Genomic DNA, 17849 nt, shown 5'->3' on the forward strand with positions numbered 1-17849 from the left:
TTTCCCTTACTGACCTACATGGGCAACAAGATTCTTCTGGAAACTGAAGTGGCCTGGTATTGCAAGAATATTTACTATTACAGTCAGCTCCTTCAAATCCAGACTCTGACTCTGCTCGCCAAAGAAGGTGCAGGGTGAATTTCAGCAATGTCAAAACACTTTGTTTTAGTGTTTTCAAAATGAAAACTTAAACCTTTTTTTAAGGTTGTGCAATATATTGAAGAGTGAAACATTTCTAAAGACTACCATTTCCAGGAAATATAACACCTCTTATATGAAAAATTCACTTTTAGATTTTTTCTTTTCAACTGGAAAACTAAAGGTTTATTTCTAGACAATGCAAGCAATGTTTCCAAATTTCAACTGAGCGCCCTAAAGTATATTACTTTCAGTCTTTAAAGATACTGACAACAGCTAGAAGCAATTAACTGCTGATTGAAAGGGTTCAGTTGGCAAATCAAGGCACAGGCTTGGGTATGACATCCAACACATGTCACCTGGGAGACCTGAACAGCAAAGTTCACAGCTATACTGTCCAGGATTTAACATCTGTTACAGAGATGTATACAGGCTGATGGCCAGGACGTATATCACTGTCATCTAAACATAAATACATAAGCACATGCATGTCTGGGCATACAATAAGTTAAAGAAGCCAGTTGAGTTTCAAGTTTTAACGACTATATCTTTCAGCCATCACATATTTTCTGACATACTCCCTCAGGTATCTGCTGGTCTGACTGTTTTGCGGCAGTTCTCAAAGCATGGGGACTGATGAATACGCCAAGGAACGCCTTGAAGCAGAGACACGTTCTTTGACGTATCCAGGCTTGAAGCATTCCTACTAACTGAAAAAAAGCAAACAATGCACAAACATTTATGCTTCAAGGTGATCACAGTATATCCGTGCACCACTGCACTTTTGGAAAACATGTCACATTAGACCAGAGATTTAATTAATTTGACATCATGACATTTGACATTATGAGCAAATGCCAACAGCGTTAAAGGTTTGGGGCTCTTCTTGTCCTTTTGTTTCCCGTCTCCTTGTAATGTAAGAAAGCTAAGATTAAAGTATAGATGCCTAAATCTGAGACATTAAACAAAAATCAAAATCATAGTCCTCACAGGAATCACACTATGAAGCCACAAACGTGTGAAGTAATAAGATGTAATTCCTTTAAAGGCAAAATAACACATGCTGAAGAGGTTTGAATAATAAGATAAATAGTATCTGATATCAGCTGAGGGCTGATTAGTATATGCTCCTGTTCCTTGTACTCATCTAAACAAAGATTCATTTCAACAAATCTATCAATGAGAGTAATAATTATTATAATTATTATTTTTTTAATAACAGCAGTTTTGTATCCACTCCATCTGATATCAACTGAGGACTGATTTGCTGATTAGTATATGCTCCTGTTCCTTGTACTCATCTAAACAAAGATTCATTTCAACAAATCTATCAATGAGAGTAATAATTATTATAATTATTATTTTTTTAATAACAGCAGTTTTGTATCCACTCCATATTAGATTTGATTCTGTATCCATTTCTTCCTAAATGTTTTCTGAATTTCTTCCAAGAACAGTTTTCAAATATGCTGGAACATCATGGAAAAAAAAAATTGGTGAAACCGGACAAAATAATTTCAAAATCACTATTAAAGGAGGAAAAAAAAATAGATATTGAAGGCGGCAGATCTTGTCTGAGTGAATAATACAGATATATAATGTAAACAGTTAAAGGAAAGTGACCATATAAAAAGAAATCACTTTTTTTCATCTTCAGAAAGAAGTCAGCTGCTAATTAAATTTTTATACCAAGATTCGTAAGAGAACAATTCTCTTCTTTTTTTTGAAGCATCACCGATGGGCGGCTGGATACAAGATTTCACTAGCTTGAAGGCAATTCCCTTTGTACTCTATTAAACAATCATGAGGACATACTGGTTTCTAAGCTGCCTGACACTTAGTGATTTATGTTTCTTCGTCCTAACCCAAAGTACAGTCTATTACTATTCATAAGCCAGCACAAGCTTGTTTAAATGACTAGATGTTATTAGAAATGAATGTAGTCCTTGGATAAAGAAAACTGGTTTCTAGACATTTTCTATTATGGCTGAAAATACAAGCTCAATCATGTAACGTCCCCTGGTAGCAGGTGGACAACTTAGGAAGCTTAGTTCGTATTAGCACATGAAATTTTAGTATTAGCTTTTTGGTCTTATGTTTTCTGCATGTTTAAATATTCATCCAACATTTTAAACACTTTTAGCAAGAAGATTTTGAACACTTCGGCCTGATAACATTTATTTAAGACATAAAAGGAGTTCCGTTATCTTCAAGAGCCTTTAACTGTGAATTTCAAAGCAACCTAAGGAAAACAGAAGCCCTAATCCCATTTAAAACATCAGTGAGGAACAGGTGCTCAAGTGCCTGAGGTGGGTTTGGACATCTCAACATTATTACCTACAACACCACACTAAAAAAATGTTACTATTTCCTGAGAAGTTGCATTCATTTCATTTGCATGTAAGAGCATGTAGCCCTTTAAGATAATTTCTATGCAAGCACCACATCACAGACTGATCAAGGTAAAAGTGCACAGCAGTTTTGTGATAATACAGACTAATAATGGGTCTGGGTTTTTTTTAATACAACCATTCACTGGCAGTGAATGAGTCAAATGTTAACATATATAACCTCACAGAGCCTTTGAAAAGTAGAAAAGTGTGCTCCCCATGTTGCAACAAGAACAGGACAGGAATAGGAGAGATGGGCCCAACATCAGGATTGTGTTGTTGTGTCCTGTTAGAGCAAGAGAGAAGCTACCAGCAGTGAACTCACAGCTAGCAATCACCTCAGCAGCAATTATTAGCATTGCAAGGACTGCCACTGGCCAACAGCTCCATTTTCAGGGAGTAACAATATGAAATTACATGGGGGCGTTGGTCCTGCCAACCTTGGGGACCTAGATACCCGCTCCACCAATGGAGCTCATGCACGTCAGGTTACAGATTGCTTCCTGGGTTGGTTTGGTCCGTTTCTTTGGCAGGAGGGAAGAGGGGCTGAGGTTTTATGCCTTTTGCTTTGTCTCATGCAGACAAGGCTTGTCCCAACCTAAGAGTGGACAGAGAAGCACATACAGCATGACAAAGCACCAGAAAAGAGTGAACATGAACTTGTGATTGCGGTACTCAGCCTTTCACATCAGATACCTCATGATGAACCCTCCTCTTTCCTAAGCTGCATCTGTTGATAAGCAGATCTGATCCTAAAATGGCTTTGTATGCAATTCCTCAGGGGAGCAAATAAGGAAAAGAAAGCACATGTTCATGAACCTCTCCTATAAATCACCTCTACGGGCCTGTGGAAAAAAAGCTTAGCTTTGACCACCATTCCATGACTGCAGAACTCTGTGTGTGCCAAGTCAACGCGGCCTCTCCCACAGGAACAGGTTAGCTGTGCTGCTGGAACTCCACTGTGAACTTCTTACAGGGATATTTCCTTGAGTATTCCCCAAACTAGGTCTCAAATCAAGTAGTAAAAGCTTTTATAGTGTACCTGCCATGTTAAATTGTGCTATCGGTTGTCCTGACACCAAAACTGCGTAGCTGTGAGCAGCATCAGTGACGCTGAAGTTGGCAGAGCTCTGCATACGTTGGCCTAATTACAGACTATATACACAATACATAACTCGTAGAGAGATTCTCACAAAACAGATTCGCAGCCCCAACAGTCTGAATTAAGAACCATAGAGCAGAACACATCACAGGGCTGTGGAGATGAGAAAATTGTATTCTGAAAGGCAGAATTTGCTTCAGGGGTTTCCAACAAGTAACCTAGGCTACACAGAAAGAGCTCAGTGTTTACGATGCCTGGGTACATCACACTGAACACTGCTTATTCACATCACCTTTGCTCTGAACCCCAGACTTCAACTTACCCATGCTGAAACATACTAATGGTGGGAAAAGTATTCATGTCATGTTATCCAATATACCTGGAGAGAAGAACTTATTCTCACGCCATGAGAAAACCTAGTCTTGTTATTCCCCATAGGTAATATTAAGAAAAAATATAGTACTTCTTAGTGCTTATTTTAGGAACTCCTGCAAGGACAGACAAAATATGAAAAGCTTGAAACCGTCTGTGGCTGGAATGCAAAATCAACAGAACTGAAGCAGACAGGATAGTGATGAGGTGAGATAAGAAACAACGCCTGTGGTTTATCACCATCATTCTGCTCACCACAGAGCTGGAGGAGTCCAGCTTCTGAAATGCTGCTGTCTCTGCGCATTAGCACGATGAGATAGCTTCGTGTTACCTCAGAGGTCAGCATAAGGAAAGAGATCGGAGCCATTTGACTTCTAGAGTAGTTTGGGAAATCCACAGTTCCTCAGCCACCAAGAAGGAAATAACGTGTTGGGGTACAAAAGACATGACCAAGACCCAATTATTAATGATGAACTGCAATTTTACCAAGGAAAAAGCTGACGTGAATTAAAAATGTAACTCCAATAATATAAACTCTAGTTTTGTCAGTAAGTTTCCCCACAGTTAAGGCACAACACTGATTATCAAGAGAATTGATGGTTTTGGCCAGAAGGCAAGGTAGGGCAGTTCATTCCAGCAAGAAGTGTCAATACCAGTATCAAAGCAAGACCCTAATGCTGTAATTTGCTTAGAAATTGAACTGCTAGTCACACATGCCAAGTATGCACTGCTGACAAGCATGCAAGTAGCAAAGCAACAGCTTTAACTTCTCCGTTGAAATCAAAAGTAAAGAGTTAAATTCCAAAATATATTTATATTGCAATAGATACTGATTTCATAACAAGCACGTACCTGAGAACAGAAATTAATGTTTTATTGGTTCTTCATAGGCTTCGATGGAAAAGTGTTATTATAACCATCGTTCTGTAACTGCACTATGACCAATTCATTAAGTAATTTACATTCGCACGAAGAGATACAGAAGCAGCTGTAGCAATAAATTATCTCTACCTTTTTAACAGCTAAAACCTTTTATTTCCCAATACAATGCCATGCAGTGTATACATCTACCACTTCTTATTAACAATTTATAAACCTAATATGGAGCTTTATTAGGTTTGAGTGTCCTGCAGAATGCAGGGTAGTTAAAATTCACCAGGAGCACCATACAAAGATAATTCAGAAGCTGTTTTTATTGCTACAGAAATTAGAAGATCCGATGCTTCCCCTCATTTGCAGTAGCCTTTCGTTGGTAGGTAAGTATTTATGAAGACTGAGATGAGTACTAGCAGAAAGTAAACGGTAAGAAAAATGTTGCAAGAAGCTTCTTTCATTCAGTTCCTATTCAGTGCCCAATACAGCTCTGTGAATAGTGCAAGCTGATAGCAATTTTTAAATTTCTGTATTTTTGAGAAGCTAGAAATGAAGCCTTCATACCCCTTTCCTGATAACATCTGATATTCTAATCTGAATGTATACAGCTTTCAGCACTTTTAACTCTGTGGGTGCACTTTTATGTAGGGAGGAGCCAAAAGTAAATGGAAATAAACCTTGGGACTGATAAGGACAAAGGGTGGGGGCAATAATTTTGGGTGGGTTTATTTAATTTAATGTCACTGGCAAGTAGAGGACTGGTTCTCAAAGGTAGGTTTGGCTTCAGATAAGTCAGTATCACTTGACGTAAAATATTTCTGAACATTTTAAATTAGCTAGCAATTGCAGTGCTACATTTAATTACCACATATGCCCGCATTAGCCCTTCAGATATATGAGAAAGCATTTTGATTAAGAAGGGATTGAAAATAAATTCTGATGCAGTTTTAAAATTATAGATATTACCATGGCTGTTATATTTCCCAGAGGTGCTGAAAGAGGAGAGTTTCCAGTATTTTTCTTCAGTCTTACTAGCAAATTTCCCAGATTTACCTCATATATCCACGGATTTAACAAATACATACTGGGGCATGAGTTCTTCCAAAGATGAATGGCCACCCTCTTTACACTCCTCCTTGCAGCTACCATTGCATCCAGTCAGGGTGAGCTCTACTATTACTGGGCCAACAAAGCCAGCCATGATGCAAGACAGGTTCTTCAACCAGAATGTGTTTAACTAGATGATGAGTCTGTGCCAGTTATTGCCTCTGTGTGATTACTAAGCTTTTGGACCCTTCTCTGATGTAGCATCTGGAGCTGAATTTATAAAGGCTTCATCAGCTTTGCCTGAGATTAGGCTCAACTCTGTGACAGCTTGTGACTTAAAGCCACATGTAGCCACACTGAATATACATACGAGCAGACAGGTTAGAACCAGACCCAACCCCTGTCCCAGTTTTGGCTGGGACAAAGTTAATTTTCTTCATAGTAGCTGGCATAGTCCTGTGTTTTGGATTTAGTACAAGAATAACACTGATAACACACCGATGTTTCAGTTGTTGCTAAGTAGCATTACACTAAGGCAAGGACTTTTCAGCTTCCCATGCTCTGCCAGCAAGGAGGTGCACAAGAAGCTGGGAGGGGATGCAGCCAAGACAGCTGACCCAGGCTGGCCAAAGGGATATTGTAAAGAGAGTAATATGAAATCATGCTTGCTTGCTACATAAACCAGGGGATATAGCTGGTTGGGGGCCGCTGCCTAGGGACTGGCTGGACATTGGTCAGAAAGTGGTGAGCAATTACATTGCACATCACTTATTTTGTATAGTCTTTTATCATCTTTTTCCCTTCTGTTTCTGTCCTATTAAACTGTCTTTATCTCAACTCACGAACCTTACTTTTTCTTTTTAGAATCATAGAATCATAGAATGGTTTGGGTTGGAAGGGACCTTAAAGATCATCTAGTTCCACCCCCCCTGCCATGGGCAGGGACACCTTCCACTAGACGAGGTTGCTCAAAGCCTCATCCAGCCTGGCCTTGGACACTCCCAGGGATGGGGCATCCACAGCTTCTCTGGGTAACCTGTTCCAGTGCCTCCCCACCCTCTCTGTGAAGAATTTCTTCCTGATATCTAATCTAAATCTCCCTGATTTCAATTTATACCCATTACCCCTTGTCCTATCACTACAGGCTCTTGTAAAAAGTCCTCTCCCAGCACCTTTGTAGGCCCCAATTTCCTGCAATTCTCTCCCCATCCCACTGGGGGCAGGGGGATTGAGCAAATGGCTGTGTGGTGTTTAGCTGCCTGCCAGATTAAACCACAACCACCCTTCTGCTCAAATTTTCTCTTCCTTGTTTGGTCCAAATTCAAGAAACAATATCAATTCAAATTCAAGAAACAATATCAATTAAATGAATCAGCAAGGAGGCAACAGCTAGGAAGTCTGGGCTCAGTTAAAAGCTCAAATCTTGAACCAGTGTCAATATAGATTCACAACAGGAATCCTGCACCATAGGCAATAATATATAAATTATGTGTAAGTGTTCTTAGAATACTTAATATGAAATAGTGAGCCAGCAACCTTTTCCCAACACTGAAAAAAAGAGAAGAGCCTGGAGTTTTAGAACATAATGGTGGTTTCCTTAGTACCTAAATTACACCTCTACTGCTTTCTCAATCCCTGGCATTTGAACTCTCTCTGCATAAACAATTTCCTTCCTATGACATTATTTCAGTACTAAACTTAAGAGGAAAGGGAAAGGACTATCTGGACATGCATGAACAGCACAAGAACAAGCAATTAACATAGCCAGCAAGTTGTTCTTGTGAGCCTGAAAGAATCCAAAAACTTATAATCCATACATTTCTCCTTGCTCATGGGCTGAGCACTTTGCAAGTAGCAATAAATATCATTGAGTATCATTATTGCTAGTGTGAAGTGACTGAACCTAGAAAACACCCATTCAATAGGAATAAAAATGGGTATTCAGGTATTAAACTCCTTAGCTAGCTTAGATATAACATTTTCACCACCATTTGTACCTTACAGAAGTGGAATTTTCGGAAATGAGCAAAGTGAAGCGAAGAACGAGGGAACAGTTGGTCATGCTGCATTGCAGCTTCAAATAGAAGAGCTGGAGACAAGAGTGGCTACACTGAAACAGGAATAAAACACCACAAGATGAGCCAGATTGACATATTTTGGCCTGTAGCATTTTTGAAACTTTCTTTGACCTAATATTGAAAGAGATCTTTGCATCTTTTGCTTTCTGGTCAGCAGTATATAAAATAAGCTATTCCGGAGGTGAAAAAAAAAAAAAAAAAAACACCAAAAAAACCAACAACACTCCTTGTTGAGGAGGTTAGCTGCTCCCGAGTTCCTGTGATCCCTGCTCACATGGAGCAGTGGTGCACGTCAAGCACAGGGCAAACAGGTCAATGTACAATACTTAAGGCGATCCAGTACAGCTGCACTACTGTAACAGAGCTAACCAACAGCAGTAGTCTTACAGAAATAGCTGATACTAAGAAAGTGAAAACTATTGGCTACTGTTTTAATTGCATTCTCTCTTATTTTAGTTAATAAAACCATGACTTATGGTATTAATTGTTGCCTCTATGCTCTGTTTTTATTAAGTATACCCTATGATGCCATCTATTTCCCCAAAGCCATTTTAATGTGTGTGTTTGAGGAGGAAGAAGTAGAGAGAAAGGAAACTATCAGTATATGAGCACTGACGTAGACTTTAGACGCTGCAAATTATTCTAAAAGGAAAACCAGAATTCATATTACAGGCTTAAATCACCTAAGTTCATACCTGAATAATCCAGCAAAACATACTAGACAATCAAAGTTTTGCTTCTGATATTTCTGAATGCTTGGTTTTATTACATCTCAAACCGTTTTCAGTCAAACAACTCTCAACAGTTCCTTGGACAACTATCCTGGCTTCACAGCAATTTGAGAGCGCTGAGTAGTCTGATAAAGTTTCTTCTGTTTTCATACCTGTGTGCCATACTCCTATTGACTATTTGGACCTGAAATGAAGGCCAGGGGTTAAACTTGCAAAAGATGCTGAGATTCTCTTAGTGACCAAAGCTTTTCCACTCAGTTATTTCTGTCCCTCCATCACTCTTTCTCCAAAAGTCCCTTTGTAGCTCATTGTTACTTCAGTGCTTCCCAATCCTGTCCCTCCTGCAATAGCTCTTTAAGATCTTGCTTGGGGCAAGGTTTAATCAGCTGGAAGTGACAGCTTGGCCCTAGCAGCTTATTCAGGAGAAATCTCTAAAAGACAGCAATATGCTCCATCATGCTCCAGGATCTTGTCTCCGTTCAGCCACTGCCCCCTCAATCTCTTCAAAAGCCTCATATCAAAAACTTACTACTTCTACACAAGAAATCTTTCTCACTCAGCTTTTCACCAGAACCTGATTTTTAATAACATGCTGCCAAGTCATTTTTAGTCTAGAATACATTTATTATATGAATGTTTAGGATTTGCATCCCATATGCTATGCACCACTGTTCCCTTTAAACATACGCTGGATGGACAGAGACGTGACCTTGAAAGAGGTATGGCAGTGAAGCCTATGTCCACATAATGCTGTACCTGAGGGGCACAGGTTGAATAAAAGTGAGGATTAAGTAGTATCAAACAAATTGTCCACAACTAGAGCTAAGTGCTAAAGCACATTCTCAGACCATTTGTTCGGACCAAAAACTCAGGAGCTGGTAAGGAAGTGAGAGAAGGGAGAAATGCTATGGTCCAATCTAAGAGGCTCAAGAGTTTTTCAGTGTGAAATTAAAGCATTAGCGTTTGGTCAAGCAGGAACATATCTTTTTCACCTGAACTGAAATGAAATGTTTCGTTTGAGCATCATTAAATCCATTTTAATTAAAAAAAATATTTTAAAATGCAAATTTTAAAGTAAAACACATTACTATTAATAAAGAGACACTTTTTTTGATCAAGTTATTTACTAAATGTAATACAAATTCACAAGTTACTTAGTTTCAGTTTTTCCTTCACAGTTGCTGTGTGACTTCACTATTCTCTGGGAAAAAAGGAGACCTGCCTAATGATATTCACAATCAAATCCAACTATATTAAAATCGCTCAATCCAAAAACACTTGTGTGAATAACTACATTGTCCAAAGCATTAATAATGATGGGGAAAAAAAAAAAAAAGAGATAGAGTAATGGGGAATAGGAATATCCCTTTTAGCATTTTGTAGCGCTCACTGAAGTCCAATAGCAATAGTTACATTCCTGCAAAGCACCCTGGACACCAGATGAATGAAATTCTTAATGGCCTCTCTGCGGGCTGTGAGAGTACAGTCATGCTATCAGATCTGTTCTCCCATTAGTGAAAATTGGCAGCTAATGAAAATATAACACTTGATATATCAAATGATACTCCCTTCTGTTGTTTCCGATTTGCAAGGCTTCACAACACTTGGCAGGGTGCCACAAATCCTTCAAAGCCGAAATATTTCTGAGCTGACATTTACACCTCCATTATAAATTCTAAAGAAGTAGTAAAACTTTTCACTCAAAATGGAGTAAAACGTTGAACTGCAAGATTGAAGAGCAAAACATTTCACCTCATCTAGGATTTAATTTTCTCCACAATCTCATCGATGCAGAACATTTAGAACATGGTATCTGGCACGGCGCTGCCCTCCAGCCAGAAGGATCGCCAGCTCAGTCTTGGCTAACGCGTTCTCCAAGTAACTTGTAACTGGTAACACATTTCCCCCTCTGCCCAGCCTCAGCATGAGCCAGAAATGTTTTACAAGAAATTTTGCTTTCACGTCTTTTACCTTTTCCCTGAACACTCTCAGGCAGTGTAAAACTCAGCCCACTAAGTTGATTCTTGCCAGCTTACAAGGCCACATAGTCCACCTCCTTGCAGCCATGCGGCAATGCAAGACTTCACATAAAATACTCCCAAGATATCTTAGCATAACTTGTTATTAAAAATTTCCATTGGTGGAGATTCTACACGTGCCTCAGGCAATCTATCACAGCGCTCCAAAGTCCTTACAATTAGGTTGCATTTCCCCACACTCAGCCATATTTCCCTTGCTACAACTTCAAAACTCTTTCCTTTCTGTACAATTCCGAAGGACACGAAGAGCAGTTCGCCGCCTTCATACATCATTATAGCAGCTGCTTACATGTGAAGATTACTGCCATGTCTCCTCAGATTTCTAGATTAAACAGCTCAATTATTTCAACCTTTTCTCAGAAAAGGTGTTTCCTATACCCCTCTTACTCACTCCTCAATTCTCTGAAATTCACCTGTGTAAGTAATCAGCCATTTACTATGAGAACACCAGCTGAAAACCCTGTTACTCTAGCCTACAGTAAAACAATCCCCACTTACTGCACTTTATCTATATGAAATTTTAATTAAAATTCAGGGGTATTTGAACAAGGAAAATATTCAGCTGTTTGCATAGTAAAAGCTAAAACTGTTTTGAACAAATAGCATACACAGTGACTGTAGCAACCTGATTTACAACAAAGAACCCTTCCTAATCTAGTTTTCTACACATCAGTCACAGACCTTCTTTTGTAGCAATGACTTGTGCTTCAATGATCACAAATTTACCATTTGCAAGGCAAGGGAAAAACAGGAATGAAAAGTACCTTAAATCCCATGTAGTTATGAAAAGCTTAGTTCAAGTGCCACATCTGATGACAACTTCATCTATTCTAGGAAGACAATCTAATTGGATCATCTGTAAAACAGTTATCCTGCTTCAGAAAGTAGTGAAGCTTTCCTTAATCACTCCAGTTAAGTCCCTGATGTTCATTAGCGGATCACAACTAATACTTTAACTAGGGACTTACACATGTATCGTCTTTAGCTTTCTCTCTTGGTCCACTAATCCTTGCCAATATAGATGCACCACTCAAACGTCCGCTGCTCAGTATCAGTAGAGTGCCTACTCCAGAAAAAAGTTACAAGACACACTAAATGTAAACCTTAATCCACTTTCAGCACAATAATTCTGCCAACTATTTCTAAGTACTCACTTTTCAAAGTCACCAACAGATTGCAAAACTATAAAGATCTTGGTTTACTGTGCCAAGTATTAAAGTCCTTGCCATAAGAAACACAATTCTGCCACAGCTTGACTGTGCTTACCAAACTATAAAATTCTATTTTTTTTACAGGAAAATTTTCCCTTACAGAAATCTTGTCAGTCTTAATAGCATTCTCACTATAAAATATCCTCAATCAGGGCTGGGAGCAAATAAATACAAAGTGCCAGAGCCAGTGAGTAAATGGGATTCAACAAAGGGAGACACAAAGTCACCATTTACTCCTCAAAAATCTGGAGCAGATGCTTTGGCATATACAATAACATCCTTTTTCAGCATGTATTCAGCTGCGCGTTTAGCTATGGACACCAACTGTAAATCTCATCCTATTAACAGGACAATTAGATTTCCTGCCACTAAATCCCCCTTTTTTCTCTGGGACTCAGGGAAGACAAATAAAATAAACTTAGTTCCACGATCGAGAAGTATTGTTACAACTGTCTGTAAAACAGTTTATCTTTTGCACAGACCAAAGTCTGCACAGAAAGGCAGGTACACTTTCTCCTGAATAGTTGCTCTCAAACTCAGCAAAATCCTACCCTAGTTTCAATAAATAAAGTGCGAAAACAATGGAATCAGAAGCTTCAGCTCAGTGGAACGTCAAGTACCAAGTGTCTCTGTTAGCTTGGTGATATTTCATAAATATTAAGACAGGTACAGTGTCATTTTTTTGTGTGCTCCATATTACACCAGGTATAATAGGTATTTATGGCCTTTTGTTTTTACAGTTACCTCTCAAGGACACAGAGCTGAGCAAAGTTAAAATTCAGGCTACTTTGTGATATATCAGCTGCATTCAGTGAGTTACAGGAGCTCCATGGCATTCTAATTCTTCCATCACTTCAAAGGTGTAACAGACTGCTGAGCACTGGAACAAGTCTGTTGCTTGCCACCCGAGCTCAATATGTAACCTTTGATAGATGTTCTCAGATCCTAAGCACCAGAGAGGCTGAGGTCTTCTTTTTTATAGCAGGTCTTAACTGTTCATTAACCCTATTCAGTGAACTAGACTTCAACCTGGGCCACAAAACTAAATCTTTCCCTGATTTTAATATCATCTAAATTATGGTTTAAATGATATTAAAAGAACAAACCGATTACAAAACAGTACCTATTTTTAAACATGTTAGTAATCAAACATGTTGATGTTCTCACTTCTTACTACTATTACTATTTTTGAAACACACTGAAAAAGCTCCAAGCATATCCAGCAAGTTTGGCTACTGTCCACATACCTTACAACAAAGAATTTATCGATTAAATAAACAAAAGGTGGGGGAAAAAAAAAAAAAAAAAGTATTACTCTCAATTTCTTGATGAGAAGTTAGGGTACAGAGGAACAAAGTCCAAGACTTTTCAGATCAGAAGCCAAAATCCAGGTTCCAAACAAAGTCAGAATTCCGGGATACTCAGGTCGAGAATGTAGGACACAAAAAGATTAAGGAGCGCATGTGGCCAAATACCTACTTCGCCTTAAAACATTCGGCTAGAGAGCCTAGGCTTAAAAGGTGCTTTGAAATCTCGGTCCAGCTGATTTGTGTGACTTGGCAGTGTTTGTGTCAGCATGAGGAAATAAATCTTAATGCCTCGGACTGGCGATTTCTTCTCAATACCATTTTGCTTATATTACCTACAGATCTCCAGCTGCTCGTGATTCTCAGCTCAGTCTGTCCTCAAAAATCCAGTAGACAGGACAGAGAAAAGGCAAGCGTCGACCGTGAGAAGAGCAAAGCGGAACTGCAGCACTGGGGAATTTCCTCAGCTAATTGATTTTCCGTCTGTGTTAACAAGACAATACATAGTATCATTTATGAATGCAACATACGCATAATATCCAGAGGATCACCACCCATGGCAAAGAAAGCTACTTGAAAGAGCTTTCCATGCTAAATCATTTAATGTATATTCATAACTTGATTAAAATCTTAATACTGTAAACTTGTAAGAAACCCAAGATGCACAGAATCACCGTTTCTTTACTGAAACCAGAGTCGGAACACAGCACACACACAAGAGATGTCAGCATTAGGCAGTACTGTACACTCACGTGTGTTATATAAATGTATGTTAGCCTGCAGATAAACATTTATTCCCAAGGGAAGCTGCTAATGAGACTGTGCTATAGGGGAGATATCCAATTACTCTGAATGACATTTATATTTTAATCACAGCACGCTCACTGAAGAGCTTGAGATTTGATGGAGAAATCCTTGAAAGTCTATCTTTTTAATCAATTAGACAGCTCTAGAAATATCAGCAAGATGCTGTTGACAAGTCACTGTGCTAAATATGCTACAACACTTGCAAAAGTCTTCTATTTTCCTACCAAGACAATGATGTGGCCTTCTAAAACAGATGAAAAAGTTTTCCTTATAGAAAACCTGAAAAAACAAAACATGTATTTTGCTAAGAAACTAAGACATCCCTATGGGCATTTACAGGTTCACTCTGAGCTACGACTCCATCAATTCTTTTGAGGACAGATGAACACTGTTTTAAGGGCATCACTCCTGTGTAAAAATATCAGACTTGCCCACAGATCTTTTTACAATTGCCTTAACTGAATAAAACTATGTCAGTCAAAATAATTTGCTTCCATCAAGCATTCAGCAAATGACAAATGCCACTGTCCACATGCAGCAGATGAACAACTGGACACATTTTAGCATTAGTCAGGCATCTTAAGATGTTCCAGGTCATAGGAATAAGTACAAAAGGAAGAAAACAGAGATGAAAGACCCCAATTCAATCATTCTTCAAATTACTGTTTGATTTTTTGTATAAACAAAGTATATGCTCACCGTTGTCATATTAAACAATAGACCATTTCTACTCCCGTCACCTTACACAAAAAATTTCATTTAAAAAAAAAAAAATCCAGTTCTGTACTCGCCAATATTTCTTAATAAATAAAAACCTAAAACAAAAATGTGCAGTACGAGTTGATTAAAGTCCAGGTTTAATTGAAATATATTTGAAACTGCATAACGTAGTAACAATGTAACAGTCAAATTACAGCACCTAGTAAGTAGCAAAGCATCTATGCTCATTAGGGTCAGTTCAGCCCAGTCAAAAGGTGTAAGGCTAAATATTTTTGAAAGCTAAAAATGAATTTGCTAATGTTCAGGAACTGGAAAATATGTAGGGCAGAACAGAAATATCACTATTCTCCTTACAGTTTGTAACTTGTGGCTTCAGAGCTATTTTGCTCAGAGTCCTGTAAGAGCATCTATTGACCTTCCCAGTAAAGTGTTCTCCAGGATGTTTTGACCACAAACTGTTGTGGTTTGGGTTTTCGTTTGTATTTGTTTTGGGTTTGTTTGTTTGTTTAAACCTCCTGCTTCAGAAATTCAGGCAGCCGTAGTTCTTCTAATAAATCTTCCCTAACTAATCCTTCCCTCAACAGTAGTAAATCCCGAGGGCTAAAATGCCCTTCAGCACTATTCTTGAGTTGCTTAATTTCAATACCTAAATCATTGCTAAGTGAATTGCTAAGAACACAACATCTAGAACTGAGATAGTTGTAATTATTATCCTCCCTGATTAAATGTTGAACTAATAATCGAGGCCAATACAAAACATCAAAAACTTGTGCTACTTGGAATGGTTCATATTTGTGTGACAGACACCTTAAATAACAAATATAGATTTTTGCCTTCGGTGGAATGACTAAAGTTGATAATTATGGCAAGCAAGGGAAAAATGGTAGCCAGTCTTAAGTATAGAAAATATGGCTGTTGTTGGTGTAATACACATTCAAATTGGCAATACATTCAATTTCAGCAATCATCAACATAAGTTTTCACACCTCCATTTTCACAAAGTGACATTTATCAGCAAGCAAAAGTACAACACAGAATATGCACCTTCTTTCTTTTGCATTTTATGGTACAAAATATGCCAGTATATTACTCTGAGTTATATTAATCAGTAGGTTGATGCTGAAAAGGCATCTGGGAGGCACAGATGGTTCACGATTGGCAAATAACTATGGAACCATTATCTTTAAGGTCAGATTCCTAACATTATAAAGGCTGGTAGTGACCCAAAGTCACCAACACCTTTTCAGAACCAATTAATGCTCTTCCATCCAGTTCTTGATGGACAAATACATATATTGCAGCTGCCAGTCACAACAGAGATGATCTCAGACCTAGCCTCAACTCATCAATGTTAATTGCATTCCTTTCCAAGGGAGGTGGGAACCTGACAAGCCTTTTCATTCCTAGAAATAGCTTCTGCAGTAGAGCTTACATTGCTGCTGCTGTGATACCAGTCCCAGGGCTCTTATAAATTCACCAGGAACTGGTCATATTTCAAGAGATACTTCAGTGAACTCAATGCTCCATAAAATCCTTGCCCTGGCTGTCTACAAAACCACAGAAAACACGGTGTTTAAACTTCTATAACATAAAAATTCCAAAATGTTAGCAATTGCCTCTTTGGAAAAAATGAGAGATACTGAATATTATTTCCATAGCAAGAGATTACTTTGATGTTAAGATTATCTGAATATAGACCAGAAGAATGGCAGTTTAAAGTGTAGTTCTTCATAGAACTAAACACCAACCTGGATGTGAACTTAGAATGTTACATGTTTGATACTTTTAGATGCCAATGAATGCTCCAAATGACCTCCTACAATGTCAGAATCGTTCCCTGGAATCCCAAGAATGAAGAAGCTGAGCTATGTGAAAACGTGAAAAGGGCTTTTTGTGGTCGTTTGCCACTTAGCCCTGTGGTGGCTCTACCAAAAGCATTGCCTTTAGCCACCCCCAGTTGGTTTTAGAAGCACAGCATAAAGAACAGTGAAAATTACAGAATGTTTTAGAGAGGAAATGAGGACACAAGACAAGCATAATTTAGAGATTACTACTTATAATGGGGCATAATTTACATATCATGGTAATAAAGTATACAAAGAGATCTCTTACTAGATGGTGTAAGTGATGAATTACACATGCACTCATAACGAAGTGAAAGGTTCTGATGTAGCACCAGTTTCTGAGGTCTTTGCACATACTGTAATGCTATATATTCCAGAAAAAGAGTTCTGTTGAAAGGAATACGTGTACTTTCAAAGTAAGATGTGACTGAACCAAATGGTATCAAAGGTACCTTACAAGTTTTTGAAGGTATCAAAGTTTATCATGAAAGAAAGAGGATGACACCCAACACGTTGCAAATCAAAAGATTTGCATCAATATTCAAGAGAAATGAGTACTGAGGAAAAACTCAAGTATTAGTAAATTGGGCAAGTTATTCATTAACCATGAGAGGTTCAGAAAGAAATGGCATCAAAGCATTCCAGTATCACCAGTGCTAAGGCAGTATCATGGCTTAATAGATGCCCTGTACAGGATCCATGGTTAAATAGACCAACAATTAAAACCAACCAGCAGCAGAACCTGATCTAGTTTCTGTGGTACTTCAGAGCTCACAGAGATTGAGACTACTCACCTTTAAACCTTACGCAACCAAAATGCTAACTTACATGAAGACTGTAACTTTTCATCCTTGCACGGAGAACACAGGCTGACAGAAAGCAGAAACAGGTACAGCCGTGAAAAGAAAGGGGGAAGCACACAGCGCAAAATCCTATGTAACTGCTTTCTCCTCAAGAAGGCAGAGAGTGCTCCTGCAGCCAGAGCTGCGCATCTTTCCTTCCCACGTACCGGCGTGCGGACAGGCATCTCACACCCTGCTACAGCATATGGCACCTCAAACCCTGCTACGACACATCGCACCCAGCTAGGACACATGGCATCGCGGTCCCAGCTACGACACACGGCATCGCGGTCCAGCCCGAGCTCCCTGCCCAGCCCCAGGCACCGGCGCTGCAGCAGCCCCGCTCCT

General features: G+C 38.8%; 1 protein-coding gene across 1 annotated transcript in view; it reads right to left on the reverse strand.

Moving 5' to 3' along the window:
• PPAPDC1A (phosphatidic acid phosphatase type 2 domain containing 1A) overlaps positions 1 to 17755 on the reverse strand; it is a 51599-nt gene extending 33844 nt beyond the window's left edge. The window contains exons 1-2 of the mRNA XM_010149199.1: positions 17669 to 17755; positions 717 to 848 (exon numbers count right to left, since the gene is read on the reverse strand). Of these exons, the coding sequence (XP_010147501.1) occupies positions 717 to 848; positions 17669 to 17755 (219 nt within the window). The remainder of the gene's footprint in view (positions 1 to 716; positions 849 to 17668) is intronic.
• Between the last annotated feature and the right edge of the window lie 94 nt (positions 17756 to 17849).

The sequence above is a fragment of the Eurypyga helias genome, unplaced genomic scaffold, assembly GCF_000690775.1.
Source record: "Eurypyga helias isolate BGI_N326 unplaced genomic scaffold, ASM69077v1 scaffold863, whole genome shotgun sequence".
Lineage (NCBI taxonomy): Eukaryota > Metazoa > Chordata > Aves > Eurypygiformes > Eurypygidae > Eurypyga > Eurypyga helias.